Raw genomic sequence first — 16415 nt, 5'->3', positions numbered from 1 at the left:
GAACTGAAAATTACTGTTTGCAAGAAAAGAGTGTTTGTCCGTTCTGCCATTATTCAGAACTTGTAGCTTCTTGTTTCAGAAAATCTATATATTATTTTTAAATCATGGAAACTTGGAAGAATTGCCATATCTTGCTTTCACATGATTTTAAAAGTTTTGCTATATTCTATCTAACATCTGCCACATCACCTAAGTCAGAGCTCAGAAGTGAGACTCTGTCACCTTTTCCTTACAGTGAGCAGGCCAAGGCTTGTATTTTTCAAGTTAGTTTTCTTTCTCCTATAATGCAAACTAACAAACAAAAATAAGATTACTTTTTTTCTTTTTATTTTTTAATAAAGAATGTTTAAGTACATGTCAGAAGTCAGAGCTGTGGGGTGTTTAAATGCACAAGTCTTTTGCTCTGTTCAGTCAGTCCTCGCAGGTCTCTGTCTGCAGTATGTGGTGTTTTTAGCACCTGTAGTAGCATCCAGGGCTCTGCAGTTCAGAGTTCCCTAAAGGTCCCTTAGTGAGTGTGTTGTTTCTAGGGCTTTTTGGCAGGTATGCTTTGGGGCTGCCAGCCAGCTTCCTGCTACATCTACTTGTCTTTAGTTTGTGGTCTAGAATCTTTCCCAAGCTGAACATCCTCTCTTCCTGCTGGGGAGAAAAAAAACTATCTTCGTCTGGAAGTTCTACCTGAATCTGTGGGAAGCAGTCAGAACAAGGAAACCTTTTCCTTTGTGCTATAGTCATGTTCTTCAAGCAAAACACAAAACTACACCATGCAAACAATAACCTAAACAAATGAAAATTACACCTTATGTCACACATTTTTCCTGAAAGAAGCTAAGCAGAGGAGTTTAGTGTAAGAACACTGTTTTAGAAGCAGTGTTCTCAGTTTGAACTATTATCCACATAGTCTTGAAAATGTTCTTTACAACAGGCCATGATTCTTTGGGATTCTTTGAGTCTTAATTTCAAGATATCTGTGTATTAGATGTTAATACTTAACTACAGTTTAGTGATTAAACCTTCATGTCATTGGTAGGATTTTGGAAATGTTTCCTGTTTCAATGGGCTTGTCACTAATGTGATTTAAATTAGTAAATTTAAAATTAAAAAAATCAAGCTTTGATTTTTATGAACTTAGCTTTCAAACTAAGATAATACTTTTTTCAAGAGTAATTTTGATGGATTTCATTATGTCAGCAAAATTATGGAACTTCCTGGCTGGCTGTTCAAGAATGATGGCCAGGATATACGTTAATGTTCATACAGAATAATGATGAACATAGGTAAAATCTTTAGTTTTAGGGCTTTTGTGAGAGTGGAACTGATTAAAAACAGATTTTCCCTTAGGGTTGTTTAGCCGTTTTAGGCATAATGCAGTAAGTTATATGATAAACAACTCAATAAGGCAGGAATTCCAGAGATGCATTTCTGCAATCTTTATGCTTTATTTTATATACAACATCTTTGAAAAATCCTGTTTGTCTGCTGTGAGTAATCCCCAATGAACATTTATGAGTTGAGATGATGGGACTCTTTATTGCAGTATCTAAACTCTTATGTGTGTAATTTGGATACTGTTATTGTCTCATACTTTCAAGTTGGTTTGAAATTTTTTGGCTGGTTTAGGGCAGCTCTTCCATATCTTCCTGCCCCCACCCACACGCCCCTCACAAACTTTTAATGACAATGTTCTTTTGTATCTCCTTGGGTTGTTTGAATGCTGTTTATTCTTTTGATGTAGCTGGAGGCAGAGGGTGGAAGAGGTGTAGAGAAACGAGAGCACCATGTTTTATTGAGGTGAATACCATTGTGGTCTGTAGAAACAGAAATTAGCTTAGAAATGTTTCCTATACAATGGATATCAGAAAATCCATGAAGATCACTTGGGTTTGTGCTATATTTTTAGAAAGTTTCTCATAGGGAGCTATGTTCTCTGGCATGTGTAGTAAATTCCTCAGCTTTTCTATATTAATTTACTTTTCTTTGCAAAATTACTGCAAAAGGAGATTGGTTTGGTTTTGTGCAGTTTGATCAATAACTTCCTGCCCTCAGTGTAGGAGTAAACAGTCACTGTTCTTGTGCCTGCAGCCACGTGTGGCTAAAGCAGTCACTGACCTGGACTGGTATACTGAGCTGGGTTAAAAAAATCCTTTTACTTTTTTCAGCTTGATCAGTTTCTCTGCACAGTTCACCACACAGCTGTGAAAACTTTGATCCTAGTTCAGTGCAGAGGAACAATGTTGACTCTTTGAGACTATTAATGCACTGCTGTGATTGGTACAATGATGGCCTTTCTCTCCTCATTTTATTCAACTTGCCACAGAAACAATTGTTTTCCAAGTTTCCTGAAAAATACCTCATTATTCTTATTGAGAAATGGATCTCTGTCCTCTGAGTGTGTGATCTGGCTGTAGTCCCTAAACACTGTAGGAAATAACATTTTTTTTAGCTTGGTCTGCTTAGCTTTTAAAGAAATACAGCTATGACACTGATTTTCACAACATTAACTCACAACTTCATGATTTGAGCTAATTTAATAGAGTTCATGCTGTCACACAGAAAAGTCTTAATTTAAATGTTCTGCAGATAGATGAGGAAGCTTAGAACCATAGTTATGGATACTTAAATGGATTATGTTGGTGCTCAGTGTTGATAATCCGTGTAGTGTAAGTTAGTGCTACAAGATGCAGTTACTTCTGTTACACACCTGAAGTGCACTTAATACTAAAATCAGTATTTAGACTACAGGGAGAATATGTGTGTTTGTTTAGGTGCTGCAGTGCTCAGGGGGTTTGCAGTGCATGTCAGACTGTACGTTTCCTGAGACTCAGAAGATAAATTAGGTGGGACAATGTGTGGCACAACTGGTGCCAGTTCTCACACCTTGTGGCTCACATGTGAGCCTGCCATACAGTACATTTTACCTCCAGTGTTTGGGGTTTTTTCCTTCTGTTTGTAGCAAAACCAAGTTAGCAACTGCATTCAGTAGATTTATCAGTGATACAGGGAATCATAAAGGTATGATATTCTTACTCTTAGGAACTCCTAGTGAGGGTGGTATGATGCAAAGAATCTAGGGAATTACAGAACAGTATGTATAAAAAACTCAGCTGTTTACATTGGTTAGTACTTAGTTGAATGCTGTAACTGCAATCTGATAACTTTAAAAAGCTTCTAAAATGCTTATGATGAAAAAGTTCTTTATTTTGGGCTTCCAGTGAACACTATACACAGCAAATGTTTTGTAATATCAATGTGACATCTGTACCTATGACAGGATTTTAAGCTGATCATCTTACTTTGGAAGGAAATAGTTTTCAGACCTGAGTAAGAACTTTTATTGAAAGCATTTCTTGAATGTTCTGAGAAATTCTTCAAAGACATGTTTAAGAGGAAAAGACTCATTTCAGTTATCTCCAAAGAAGTCATGATGGCTTTTGCAGTTTTAAGGTTTTAAGATCCATTTTGTCTAAAGCATGTTGAAGTGCTCAGAAAATTTATGTGTATTTAGAATGATGGCAGCGTTTGCACTACCCACTGTGCGAGGGGCTCTTACTACACAGAGCTGCCACTTGTTAAATGTTCCTTCCCCACTCATACTTATTGTTTCCAGCAGTAACAATTTGGGCCATTTTTGGCCTTGTTTTCTTGAATAATAAGTATGATTCCTGGTATGATGCCAAGTACCTTTTGAATCTGGTGTAAGATAAGAGATTTGGCTTAGAGGGTCTGTTTTGTTTTAACATGCCTTAGGATAAGTTTAGGATGGTTAATTCTGTTTTTTTAGAAGAAAACATGTGAAAAAAAAAAACTATAAAAAGGAAAATATCTTCAGGCAGAAACTTGCTAATGGTTGTTTTCCATTTTGCTTCTAGGCTGTTTCTTATGAGAGTAATGGACATACCATATCTCAATTTGGAAGGACCAGACTGTAAGTAGCTTCTTTCATTGTAAAAGTAGTACCATTCTGACACAATTCCTGGAGAAGGAAGTGTAAAGATTAATTATGTATATCTAAAGCAAGTTTATCAGCATATCCATCAGCTGTGTTTAGGTTATTAGCTACTTATGAAATTATTTAAATGTGTCTACTTCCTTGTTTTCCTTTAACAAAATAGTAAACCCAGAAATTCTTTAAAACTTTGGCCAGAGAATCTGCATTATAAAGGGGGCTGACGAGAACAAATTAAGTTAATGTTACTAAATGAGAGAGTTTTAAATGAACAGCTTTATTGTTATTTTGGGTTACTATTTTATGTACCATATCACATAAAAGTGGAATCTTAACACTGTCCTCTCACCCCAGCAGTAAATAGAGAACTAGTGAGTAGCAAATAGTTGTGAAAATCTTGCGACCACTTCGTTTCTCAATTGCCATGCAGTAGTAGCTCTCCTTAACTTCAGCCTAAACATCAGGATTCTTTTGCCACATGGGATTATGATAATGGAAAAATATTGCTTAAAACATTTCTACCTTTCTGTTTTACAGACCTAGAGCTGTTATTAGTCGATCATATATTTAAATTAAAATAGATTCTACTAATGTAAATGTCCTTGCTGTTACGGGATGTTTCATTATTAGGGGAAAAACTTTGGATGAGGCTTCCCACTGATGCCTTGACTTAGGAATATGTGAAGCCCTGGAGGTCAGTCTGGTCCTTGATTAGATAAAAGCTTAATTTTACATTGAGGAGTCAGATACACAATGTCTTGAAAATTATACCCATTTGGAAGCAGTACTGATGTGGACACATTTTCCACTCCTTGCATCAGAAAGCTCAGACTGGAGTGTGACTCTATTAGATGCCAGTGTAATAGTTACAGAATGCAGTTCTAGAGAGATGGAAGCAACTGTTGGAGAGGAAAATACATGCTGTAAGGGCATATATTTAATTTTAAATTCAGTTAGGTGGTCAGATCACTGAGCTCTGGCTCTGCTGGAATGGTAATCTAATTACATTGCATCTTCCTTCCCCAACTGTTTGATACTGAGTGGAAGAATGGGCAAATACTTTGGGTCATTGAGAGAGTGCCAAAGCTACTAATTTGTAAAGATGCTACTTCCACTTGCTGGCCAACTTACAGGATTGTTTTGATACTTTGCCAAGAAGGGTTGCCAAAAAAGAGTCTGCCTCTGAAAGTCTGTCTCTTTTATCTGAAAGCCACTCCGGTAGAACAGACTGATGCAGATATTTTAGGAGAACCTGAGCCAAGGAGGCTTTCTAAGCCTCAAAACAGAATGCATTGCAGGGGTTGCAAGTTGGGCTGGCTGTTTTAGCCACTTTAGTTGCTGTTCTGAGATGTAAACACTACTGCAGGTTGAGGTAGCAGTCTGGTGGTTGTCTGTGGAGGACTGTTTTGCAGAGAAGCAAAGACACCTAAAGAGAACAGCCAGGTTTCTGTGGGAGGTGCCCTTGGAATCTGTATTTTTAAAAAAGAGATGAGGCACAGCTGACTAGGTGACTGTTGTAATTTGTATGCTTCTGTTTGTCATGTAGTGAAATAGCAAGTTTGTGCAATTTTCCCTGAAATAATGGGTTTCAGTAACATGTGCTAAGTTAAATAGTATGGAATATGTGAATGTGACTTTCATCATCTTTTGTTACTGTGTAAAAATTCATTTGAAAGAATGAAGTTGCTGCACAAAATTACTGCAAACAAAAGAAAAATAATCAAATACTTTTCACCTGAGTAGGGAGAAGTTAGAGATTTTAACAGCAGATTCACTGTGAATTTAAGAATAAACAGATACAGGAAAGTTAGGAATAGTTTATTTTCTCTGATCAATATAAAAGGGCTGTAATATCTGAAACTGGAGTTGTTCATGCTAGATTTTCTACCACTGGATTACAAATAATTTAACTATGAGTTACTCTCTGTTCAGTAAGCTGTACAGCTGTGAATTGATTTGTTGCTTGTGGGGTTTTGCTGTTTGACTTGTATAATGCAAAATAATTGAATTTTAGTCCTTAAAAAATGTGTCCTTTTTGTTTAATTAGCAGATTTAGGGAATAGGATTTCACCTGTGCTCAGGAAGGGATTGCTTTCCTTAACTACTTGTGTCTCTGTCCAGCCTGACTGTGCTCTCAGTACTCATGTACACCTGTAATTGATTATTAGGGAATTTCTGGTCAACTCAGATTAATCCACTTGTTCAGGTGAAACAGATTAAAACACTTAGCAATAACAAGTGGCTGATAGTCTGATTTTGAACACCTGCCCTATGAATGAGATACACCTTGGAAAGCTCTCCAGTTTTAATGCTGAAAGCTAAGGAGATCATAAACTAGAAAAGTTTGTATTAGAGAAGAATTCAGGAGGGTAAGTCGCTGATCATTCACTAAAATGAAAAAGAGTCCCTATCTCTCTATGCCAAAAGAAGAGAGATTTTCCTGAGGGTGTTACTAGGTGGTCAGATTAAAATCTGATCACATTGAGCTGTGTGTAGTTAACCCTTGAGTTACACTGAACAAACTGGAGCACTGCATTGTCAAGTGGGGCACTCAGCTTTAATGGTTCAGCCTCTGTCATCAAACATAACACGGCGTGTAAGATTTAGCAATGTGTCATACATAACAAAATAGATCTCTGCAGATACCTGTGGAAAGGCTTAATTAATGATCTGCAGATAGTTTTGTGGGAAGTTGTGAAATATTTCAGTATCTTTGTCTCTGAAAATACGGTGTTCCACTTGTTTCTTTTTAAAATACATTAAGAATTCACAGGATATTTAAGCTCACACCTCTAATGAAAGGAACTTCAGGTAGGAGTAGTGTTTAAAAGTAAGATACATAATAATAATTTCTGCTGAATTCTTATGTCTTCCAACAGCTTGATTTGAATTCTCTCTCTCAAATTCACAAGCTTTTAAATGACATTCAGTATACACTAAAGACTTCATCTGCACTTTAGATGTTGGCCTTGATGAGCTTTTTTTCTTGGTGTAGTTTTCAGTAATAATAAGTGTGTCTATTCTAGCTTGTATCTAATATTTTATGAAAATTGAGTTGAACATTGTTTCACAGGAAGTTTTTTATTAACAGAAAAATGGCAAAAATTGAACCATTGCTAAGAATTTTTTACAGGTGGAGCATGAAGAAATTGTTGGGGTTTTTTTGGTTCTTTTTTTCTTTTTCTTCTGTCGTTGAACTTGGTTTGATGCAAGGGATAAATCAATGGACTACATTTGTGGACATTTCCCACTGCTGGAAATGCTGTTTCAATTTCTTAAGCAGATGAGCTAGTAGGATTTAGAATATCTTTCATGTCTAAGTGCAGGTACATTCTCACTGTACCTAATTCAGTTTCATAAATCTTGGCCTGTTTTCTTATTTTAAAAGGAAAGGAAAGAAAAAAGCTACATGACCACAATTGGATTACTGTTTTAGGATATTCTAAAGATGCAGTGACTCTTATTTTAACAAAAGCATTTTTGCTTTGTAGTGCAGCCCAAACGAGATCATGTTCTTCACGTTACTTTTCCCAAAGAGTGGAAGACTAGTGACCTATACCAGCTTTTCAGTGCCTTTGGTGAGTAATACAGTCTGTCTTTTTTTGGTTTTGTTTTGTTTTATTTTATTATTATTAACAAGTTACACTTCTGGTTTGGTTTGTTGTTTTTAGTCTGTGAGTGCAGACTTATTCCTAGTGTAGGTAATGATGAATCTCTTTTTGTAATTTTTGTATTTGGTGTCCTGTGAACTTTGTAATGATGTGTTGAAAATTACTGTTCTTATTAACTGCTCTTTAGAAATCTTTATTTGGTGTTTGTTGAATATTGTGGATCTTCTATCCTTTTATTCACAGCCTTTCCTGAAAGGAGGTAAGAGTTTATATAGGTGGAAAAAGGGATTGGGGATTGATGTGAGGCAGATGGAGGCTTTAGGAACAAGGTTCATCCTGCAGCAGGTGTACAGCCCAATTCCAGCATATGGGAGTCTAGGCAAGCAAGCTTGAAAATAACCAATTTGGTTTACCATCCAAGTGAGAAGAAACAGCAGAATGGGTAGTTAATAACTGAGGACCAGTAGTCTTGTTGTTGCTCTACTAATTAGAAGTATGAACCTGTGGTCTCCTGCTCCTTATCTCCTGTGGTTGGTTCTGTGTCTGTGCAGGGTCTCTGGAGCTGCATCGAGCTCCCTCAGTTCCTCGTGAGCATTCAGTCTTTACTGCAGCAGGGGTCAGTGCAGGGGATAGGACTTAACAGCCCCGCCTGGGGAAGGTGGAACGCGGGAGTGCAGAAGCGGCGGGGCTCTCTCTCCGGGGAAAGGTGGAACGCGGGAATGCAGAAGCGGAGGGCTCTCCGGGGAAAGGTGGAACGCGGAATGCAGAAGCGGAGGGCTCTCCTGGGAAGGGTGGAACGCGGAATGCAGAAGCGGAGGGCTCTCCGGGGCTGTGTCCCGGGCTGCGGCGCCGCTGCGGGCTCGGGTCCCGGCGGGTCCGGCCCCTGGGGCGGCCGCCGCCGGCAGGGGGCGCGCTCACACACCGGTGCAGGCTCGGTGCGGGCCTCGCCAATTCCCGCGCTCCTCCGGATTGCAGAGCTGAATGTTTTCATATTTCCATTTACAAACTCCAGCTTCCGTAATTAAGCTGTATTTTTTAAAGTCTTTTTGCCACAGTGTCTCAAAACAAACTGCAAAATTTCCTTCCAAAAGGAAATTTTCATTTCAAAATTCTGGAATACAGAAGTACCCATGCTTTTCCAGTTGTAAGGATAGGGGCAGAGTGGTACAGTGTGAGATTGAGCGATTTGCCAAAAGATTAAAAAAAAAAAAGGCAGTAACAGACATGAATTACCCTAAGGTATTACATCAGTTAAAGCAAAGTGTCTTGAAATTAACTGGTATTACTCAAATTTTACAGAAAAAAATATTTTAGAATTAATTGAAGGAGAGTTATAATCTTCCATGGAGCTTCTAACAAAATACGGTGAAACAGCTGAAAGGGCTGCAGTGTCACACTTGGAACTGGTTTACGTTTGCTACTCTAGAAGGGATGTTCATGAATCTGAAACCCTTCAGGACTGCCTGCATACCAAGTGGACACCTGTTCATGCAAGATGTTTTTATAGTCTCAGGGGTGAATGTAGTTTCACTGTACAAGAACTTGCAGCACTATGCAGTCTCTTAGAAGACTTTTCGATTCTTAAATTTGCATTGTTTATTTGGTCTTGCTGATGTGAAATAAGTCATTAAAAAGGATTTTCTGGAATACAGCTTTAGTGTAGAGCCTTGAGTTCTACTTAAATTAATGTCTTTGGGCTTTTGATTAAAACTCATACTATTGAAGTATTATAAAAACTACTGCTTAATTGCCAGTAGAAGTCATATAAGAAATGTACAAGAACAGAGTATAAAAAGGAAAATGTTTCAATGATGTAATCCATCAGTATGATTTTATTCTGTGGATTTAATCCTGTATGCATATTTGAGCTAATATATGGAGAATTTTCAAATTTCTTTTTAAAAGAAATACATTTTACTTGCACCTTCATGTCATAGTCCACCAATGCCACCACCAGTGGAATTCTTCAAAGTATGAAGACTTGATGTATTCTAGAAGTGCAGAGAGAGAAATTTCCTGGTTTAGTCTCTACAGCTGGTGTTCCATTACATTGCTGTCCATGGCTTATCTGCCCTGGCCTTGCAGTGAGCTGGCATGGGGCTCTGGTGATTGCTAAATATTGTACTGCAGCTGCATTTGCTTTCCAGATCGTTATTTGCATTTCACCATACTTTTGAAATGCACAGTGTTTACTGAGTGCTTAGCAGTATTGCTGAATGATTTAATGTATTAATCTTATCTCTCCTAAATTCTTACTTCTTAATAATGATGAAATGTGGCAGTCTGAAGAGAGCATTTCTTAAGCATGGAGAGTTGCATAAGAGCATTTGTTGCAGTTTGCTTCAAATTGGAACTCAGTGTCTGCTATTTAATGTTTGACTTTCTTTTAATGCTGTATTTAAAATGCATAAATCTGAGTATAAAAGCAAGATATGTTGGCAGGTGTTGAAACCCTTTATTAGCTAAAAATACAAAGTCATATGGAAAGAAAGCCTTTCTGCAACAATAAAGATCTGATACTGAAATGATGTGCCAATAGGTTGGATTTTTACTAATTTATTTTTATTTGGCATTTAGTGAAAACATGGACACTGAAGTCCCTTCGAATAGTAGCTGAATTCCTTCAGGAGAATTTTTTTGCCTGTCACTGATCTTTCTTATTTTATATGGAAGGCACAATTGCAGGGTACTCAGGAGAATTTTTCTTCCTGATCTATCTTTCAGTCTGCTCAGGAAGATTGAAATTAATAAATATTGAAGGAATTAAATCAGGAAGATTGAAATTAATTAATAAATAGGAAAGAGACACAATCTGGACAGCATTTCTGTGTTGCAGGTTACAACAGAATGTGGTCTCAGATGTCTGAAATGATTGTTTAGAAAATTGTGTAATTAGTAATACAAAATTGGAGAACTTCATAAATAAATAATTTTAGAGCAAAGATTTGTCAATGCATTTAGAGCAATATGAATTTGTGCAGTAATTTCTGTCCTTTAGAGGAAACTTCATGTTGGGGTCCTAGCAAATTGCACTACAGTTCTGAACTGCAGTCACAAGCCAGCACAGGTCTTCCTTCTGTTGTTAGTGTCCTGCCAAAAGGATTTTCTCCCTACACCAAACAGCCTTACCCATAGGCAGCAAAGTTCTGTGTTCCTCAAAGGCACGGTTACTAGAAATTGAATTTATGTGCCCTAAAAAATGTTTAAAGAAATTCTAACTTCATGGTGTAGGCTCATCTTAATAGCAGCCTTAGCCCTTCAGTACAGGGAGATGTCAGAAACCATACTGAATTAATTATGGTCTTGGCAATGATCAAAATGATTATAACTTAAACTCCTAAATAGCTGGCTACTCAAATGTATAGCATGCGAATGAAATCTATCTAGGCTTTTTTTTTTTAAATATAATTAGAAAATCTGTTTATAATCTGGCTGGATTTCAGAAGAGACTTCTATAACCTTGTAACCTGTAGACTAAATTAGATTTCAATAGATTAAACAACTGAGAATAAATGTATTTTAAGCCCTTTTGCATCATTGTTTTTAACCTTGTGATGTCTGAAGGTTAAATGGTGGTGTAACATTATATATAACTTGATTTTCTAGTCTACGTGAAAAAATGGCACCAATTTTCAATATCTGAATTGTACTAACAGTAAAGCACTTAGATAAGGACAGGAGATGTAAGCACAGGAGATGTAAATGGATTTCAGACTATAATAAGACCTTGTGTCTGGAATGGGAATCCTTTCCTCTGCTTTTGCTTGATTATGAGCTCTTTTAGTGCTAATGTGACATTTTAAGCCATTCACATAGAAAATGCACTAACTGCTTGATGAATAGAGGGACTTATTTCCAGTCACTGTTCTATTGTAACAGCTTCCAAATGAGGTCCATGATTTTGTGCATTTGTCCTCATATTGACTCAAATTAAGTTTTTAGTTCACATCCAGGAAATGATGTATAGTGGGATTCAAACAAACCAGTTTGGAAATTTAATGTCCCAACATTGAAGTTCTCCATTGGTGTGATCAATCGATCCTTTCAACTGGAATTTATCATCACTCAAAGAGCTGTTATTTATTTGAGTAAAGGGCTGAAATTCTTAGAAAATCACTTCAATTTATTTTGTGGACTCATACAGAAGCCATGAAGGGAGGATGTGAGGGTGTGGATGTATGCAGGCTGCTCATGCTGCCCTGACTTTCTGAACAGTTCCAGGCTTTTGTGGAACTGGGTATGAACTACACACCTGTAGAGTGGACAGAAGCCTTCTGAAGTCCAGTTACTCTTAGTTGGCTTTCTTATGTCATGGCATGTCAGATAAAAATCTGTGACTGAGTCTGAAATAAAAGTAGTCATAAAAATTTCTTTTGCTTTTCTAGGTAACATTCAGGTTTCGTGGATTGATGATACATCTGCATTTGTCTCATTGAGCCAGCCAGAGCAAGTACAAATAGGTGAGTGTTGCTGGATTTACTTCAGCCTTAATACTTTAACTGGCTCCTGCAAAATGCTCTGAGCCAGCAGGGCCTGTGATTCTAAGGCAAAACCACTGACTTGCTTGGAGGAACTAGACTTCCATAGCAGCAGACATGTGTGACAGCAGCAAGCCCAAAGTGGACTTGCTCGAGAGTTTTGTGTTTCATTCCATGATCTCCCAAGTACCTAAACCTGTAGGTAGAATAGTGCTGGTTTCTTCACTTGGTGCAGTATTTATTGAGGCTATTTACTGTTACTTTGCACAGAGTCTAACTACCAAAGACTTTTGTGGTCTTCACCTCCAAGTACCCTTTGGACTGATAAACATTTGGTTTGGTTTACATTTACAAGGAAGAAATGCAGTGAGAAGCCTTTTGGTGCGTTGTAGAACACATGCAAAATAAGAGTGTCCAAAGAGCCTGGACTGCTGATGTGTCTGCAGTCTGTGTATGAACAATGTGCAGTCTCTCCAGACCTAAGTTTTTCAATTTTTATTCGAACATTTGAATATATTGCTTTTAGTTATGTGGGAAAACAGTCTTCTTGGTGTGTTGGGTTTGTTTGTGGTTTGGAGATTTTATGTTGTTTTGGGGGTGGGTTTGGGTTGGAGTTTTTTTAAGATTTTTCATTGACTGTAGTTGAATCCACAAGCTCTTAGTGGTTTCTCTAGTTCTTTTGGCCATTAATTTGAGTTTTGACCCATAACCTTACTTCAGGGAGCAATGGTTGGAAGCAGGCCATTGTAGAAGATCATTTGGGATATGTTCTGGTAGTGTCACCCCCGTTTACTGAAATGCATCAAACCCTGTGGGGCCAGTGAAAGCAGCAGTATATGTAGCACTTCTGATTAACTGGCTAAAATTTTGTTGCACTTAAGAGCTATTCAGACAGAATTCCCACAATTAAAAAAAGAAATAAAACAGACTAGAAAACTCCACTGAGTTTACCATCATCTATTCTTACTAAGCTGAAATAAAGAAGTTTTCAGGGTCTGGCTGTACAATCAGTGCATCTCTATAATGTCTTATGAACATCCTGGGAGTGTTTATCCAACTTCCTCATACATTCATAGCTCTGCAGAGGATTTTGAGGGCTCACCAGCAGCCTCCTTACAGCAATTGCTCCATAGCAGCCAGAGCTATTGTTTCTTCATCCGCATATAGATATAAGAATGAAATAACTTCTAATGAGAAGTTGCATATAAAGAATTATATCAATTTAAGCCTTTCTAGATGCTCATACAGTAAATTCCCCACTGCTGTCACCTCAATTGCTTATCCATTGTCTAAATGCTTGGCATATCCACTGTCACCACTACTTTTTATTGTTGTTGCTAGGTTTGGTTTTTGTTTTTTGTTCTGCTTTTGTTATAGCAACTACATATTTTGGAAAGAACTGAATGTGCAGAATATTGAAACTGAATTTTTGGGTACTGCTCTGTGTCTTTTTGTGCATTGACAAGCAGGGAGGCTTGTTCTGTGGCCTATGTGCAGAGAAATGTAATTTGTTTGAAAGCTCAGGTGATTATATTCTTTCATAGATTTTTATGAAATCAGGTTAGTAGAAATTCATATACTGAAAGCAGTGAGCCAACCAAGCAGATAAATTAAACCAACCTCAGTTACAAAAATTTATATGATTTTTACTGTAAAATTGCTTAAAATTCTTGGTATTTCGTTGATTTGGGTTTGGTTTTTTTTTTTTTTTTTCTATAATAAATGCATTTTAAAATCAGTTCTGGTCTTCTATTCCCTGCTCTTAAATTCTTTAATGAATTGTTTTGGTAAATAAAAGTCACTGTACTTGTGTTTTAGTGAGATACACTTAAGTGAAGAACCTAGGAAAAACCATAATGTGGTCTGTTTTTTATCCTGTTTCTATAAATGTGTACATTTTCTGGACTTTATAAAAAGTCCATTTGGAGGACTGTGAAACAATAGGAATACTTCTATGCTTACCTCTTAAAGAGGTTTCTGACTTTGAGCTGCTATTAATATGTATAGTTAAGGAAACACAAGTGCTAAAAGAACAGCTATAGGACATAAATGGATCGAGGACATGAAAAATGTATGGAAGTTTCCCCTAAAGTGTCAGATTTCTATTACAGAGGAGTCTAAGTACTGTAAAAAATATCCAGACTTGCTTTGCATCTTTTTAATAAGGAAATTGTGTGTGAAAAAGCAATGAGAATGGAACTGGTTTTATAATTATCTGTATAGAGTGTTAACTGATTTGGATCTATCAGATTTTGAAATCCTGTTTACATCTGGGAGGTGTCTGTTTTTCTGTGGCAGCAGTGGCTCAAATACTTAATATTTGTTTGAACTAAGATGAAGTTAGAGACTTGAACAGCAAGTCTGTTTAAAGACTGATCTGCCATCGTCCCTTGATGTGCATGCTCAACATAACCAGTTGATGGATCTGCCTGGTTTCTTAACAGTTTTGCTTCAATGCCTTTTAATTTTGTTCAGCTTCATAAGTGTTACAAGAGAACCTAAAATATGATTTGTCTGTATGACTAGTTTTCTGTAACTGTATCTAAGGGTAGTATTGAAATGGTGATAGTTGTCTTTCATATCTCAAATAAATTAATAATCATGCTTAACCTTTACAAATTACAGACTTCTCAAAATGCCACTTTGCATAGGCTGTTGCTGCTATGCTGTACTCTTTTGGTTGTTTCTAGCTCTTCTGGCTTCAGTATTTTAAAAACTTGTTCATCAGCATCCTGGGAATATGTCGGATTTCTCACAGATTCAGAAATCCATTTTGAATATGTAGGGAATAAAATATATCTCTTCATCCCCCAGTGCTCTTTAAAACAATGTGCCTGAGGTAATATTGTGGATGGTAACCATTAAAACTGAGTCCAAAACTGATTGATAAAACATTGACCCATAAGATTTTCTGCTTATAACGTATACACTTGATTAGCTGAATTTAGCTAATAAGCAGTTCTTCACATTTCACATGGTAATCAGTAGTGTTTATGTTGCCAGGGAGGATGTGTATTCCAATGTTTTAATTGTTAAAGTGTTACCCTGAAGGACCTATGAATCTTTGCATAATATAAAAAGACTTGTTTTCTCTTCCACTTTATTTCCTCTGAAAAAGTAAGTAGGGAAAAGGGCAGTATTTTTATAGGCAATTTTGGAGCTGCTTCTAACTTTCCAACTCAATATGGCATGCTTTAAAACACACAAACAAGAGTCAAATGCCTTAAATTTCTTATTTTGTTGCTTATGATAATGTCCAGGAATCTTCACTTTATTTGGTTATTCATGTGACTCTCACATTGGCAGCCTCTCAGATTTATTATGAGTAGAAAAGGCTTGTTCTTGTATAAAATCATATTTACACACTCTCTGTAGCTTGAAGTGGAAGCTGCAGCAGGACAGATGCTGGGAACAGTTGCACAGTCACCCTGTCATACCTGTCTGTGCAAGATGGACCTGACCCTTGCCAGGGGAGGGTTCTTGGCTTCCAGTGGGCTCTTTAACTCTTGCTGTTGGGCTGCCACAATGTCATCTTAAAGACAATAACAAGATCATGAAAGTGGTGGTTTAGATGGCTCTGATTTGTCTTAACTTTATGCAATATGCTGTGCTGTAAGCTGATTTCCAGGCTACAAGCACCTGGAAACTATAATGGACAATAAACACAGTCTATGTTCTGTTGGGATTTGCTGATCAAACTAGGTAATTAATAAGAATTTGTTAAATGGTTGTTATTCTTTAGTTGGACATCTGGGAGACAAAATTTTCTGTTGCCAAATTACACTGCAAGTGGCATCGGCATTTCTGTCAAACATGAAACACATATTTGTTAAATGTGTGGCAAAAGATAAATCTGTGCACTGTTAGAGCTGGTGAACACAAGAAACTTCAGAACTAACTTTTGGCATACAACTTCTGACACTTAAGATTTTTGTCTTGCTAAGTAAGTTTGCCTTTGAATGCTGTTCAGCTTTGTGTATTTATAAAGCTGGCTTTTCATTTGGAGAGGTTAGTATGGAATAAGTACTGTCTCAGTGATCCTGTGACTTACAAGGGTCTAGACTTCATCCAGATAGTCTGGAAATGGTGAGGAAATGGGAGAGGCTTCAGCTTGTCTTAACTGTCAAGTAAACCTAGTGTTTTATTTTAATTAATAAATTGGTATAACCTGAAGTATTTGTGTTTCAAACTCTTCAGCCCCTCAACTGTTCTGTGCAGTTAACTTGTGAGTCCTCAGTTAATGCTTTGGATCAATGTTAAGCCCTTGTTTTTCATTATTTCCTTGAATGCTGTCATCCAGCTTTGGCTGTTCAGGTTGCTGGTCTAAAAAGAAGGGAAAGCTTGAACTCTTTCAGTAACTAAATAACTTCATCTGTATGGGAG

The 16415-nt window shown here is 37.1% G+C and overlaps 1 protein-coding gene across 4 annotated transcripts in view; it reads left to right on the top strand.

Moving 5' to 3' along the window:
• PARN (poly(A)-specific ribonuclease) overlaps nucleotides 1-16415 on the top strand; it is a 45101-nt gene that overhangs the window by 16093 nt on the left and 12593 nt on the right. For all 4 annotated transcript variants that reach the window (XM_002197500.7, XM_030285250.4, XM_072935707.1 and 1 more), the window contains 3 exons: nucleotides 3867-3922; nucleotides 7435-7521; nucleotides 11940-12014. In XM_002197500.7, the coding sequence (XP_002197536.3) occupies nucleotides 3867-3922; nucleotides 7435-7521; nucleotides 11940-12014 (218 nt within the window). The remainder of the gene's footprint in view (nucleotides 1-3866; nucleotides 3923-7434; nucleotides 7522-11939; nucleotides 12015-16415) is intronic.

Source organism: Taeniopygia guttata, chromosome 14, assembly GCF_048771995.1.
Source record: "Taeniopygia guttata chromosome 14, bTaeGut7.mat, whole genome shotgun sequence".
In the NCBI taxonomy this organism is placed as follows: Eukaryota; Metazoa; Chordata; class Aves; order Passeriformes; family Estrildidae; genus Taeniopygia; species Taeniopygia guttata.
This window is presented reverse-complemented; position numbering and strand designations above follow the sequence as displayed.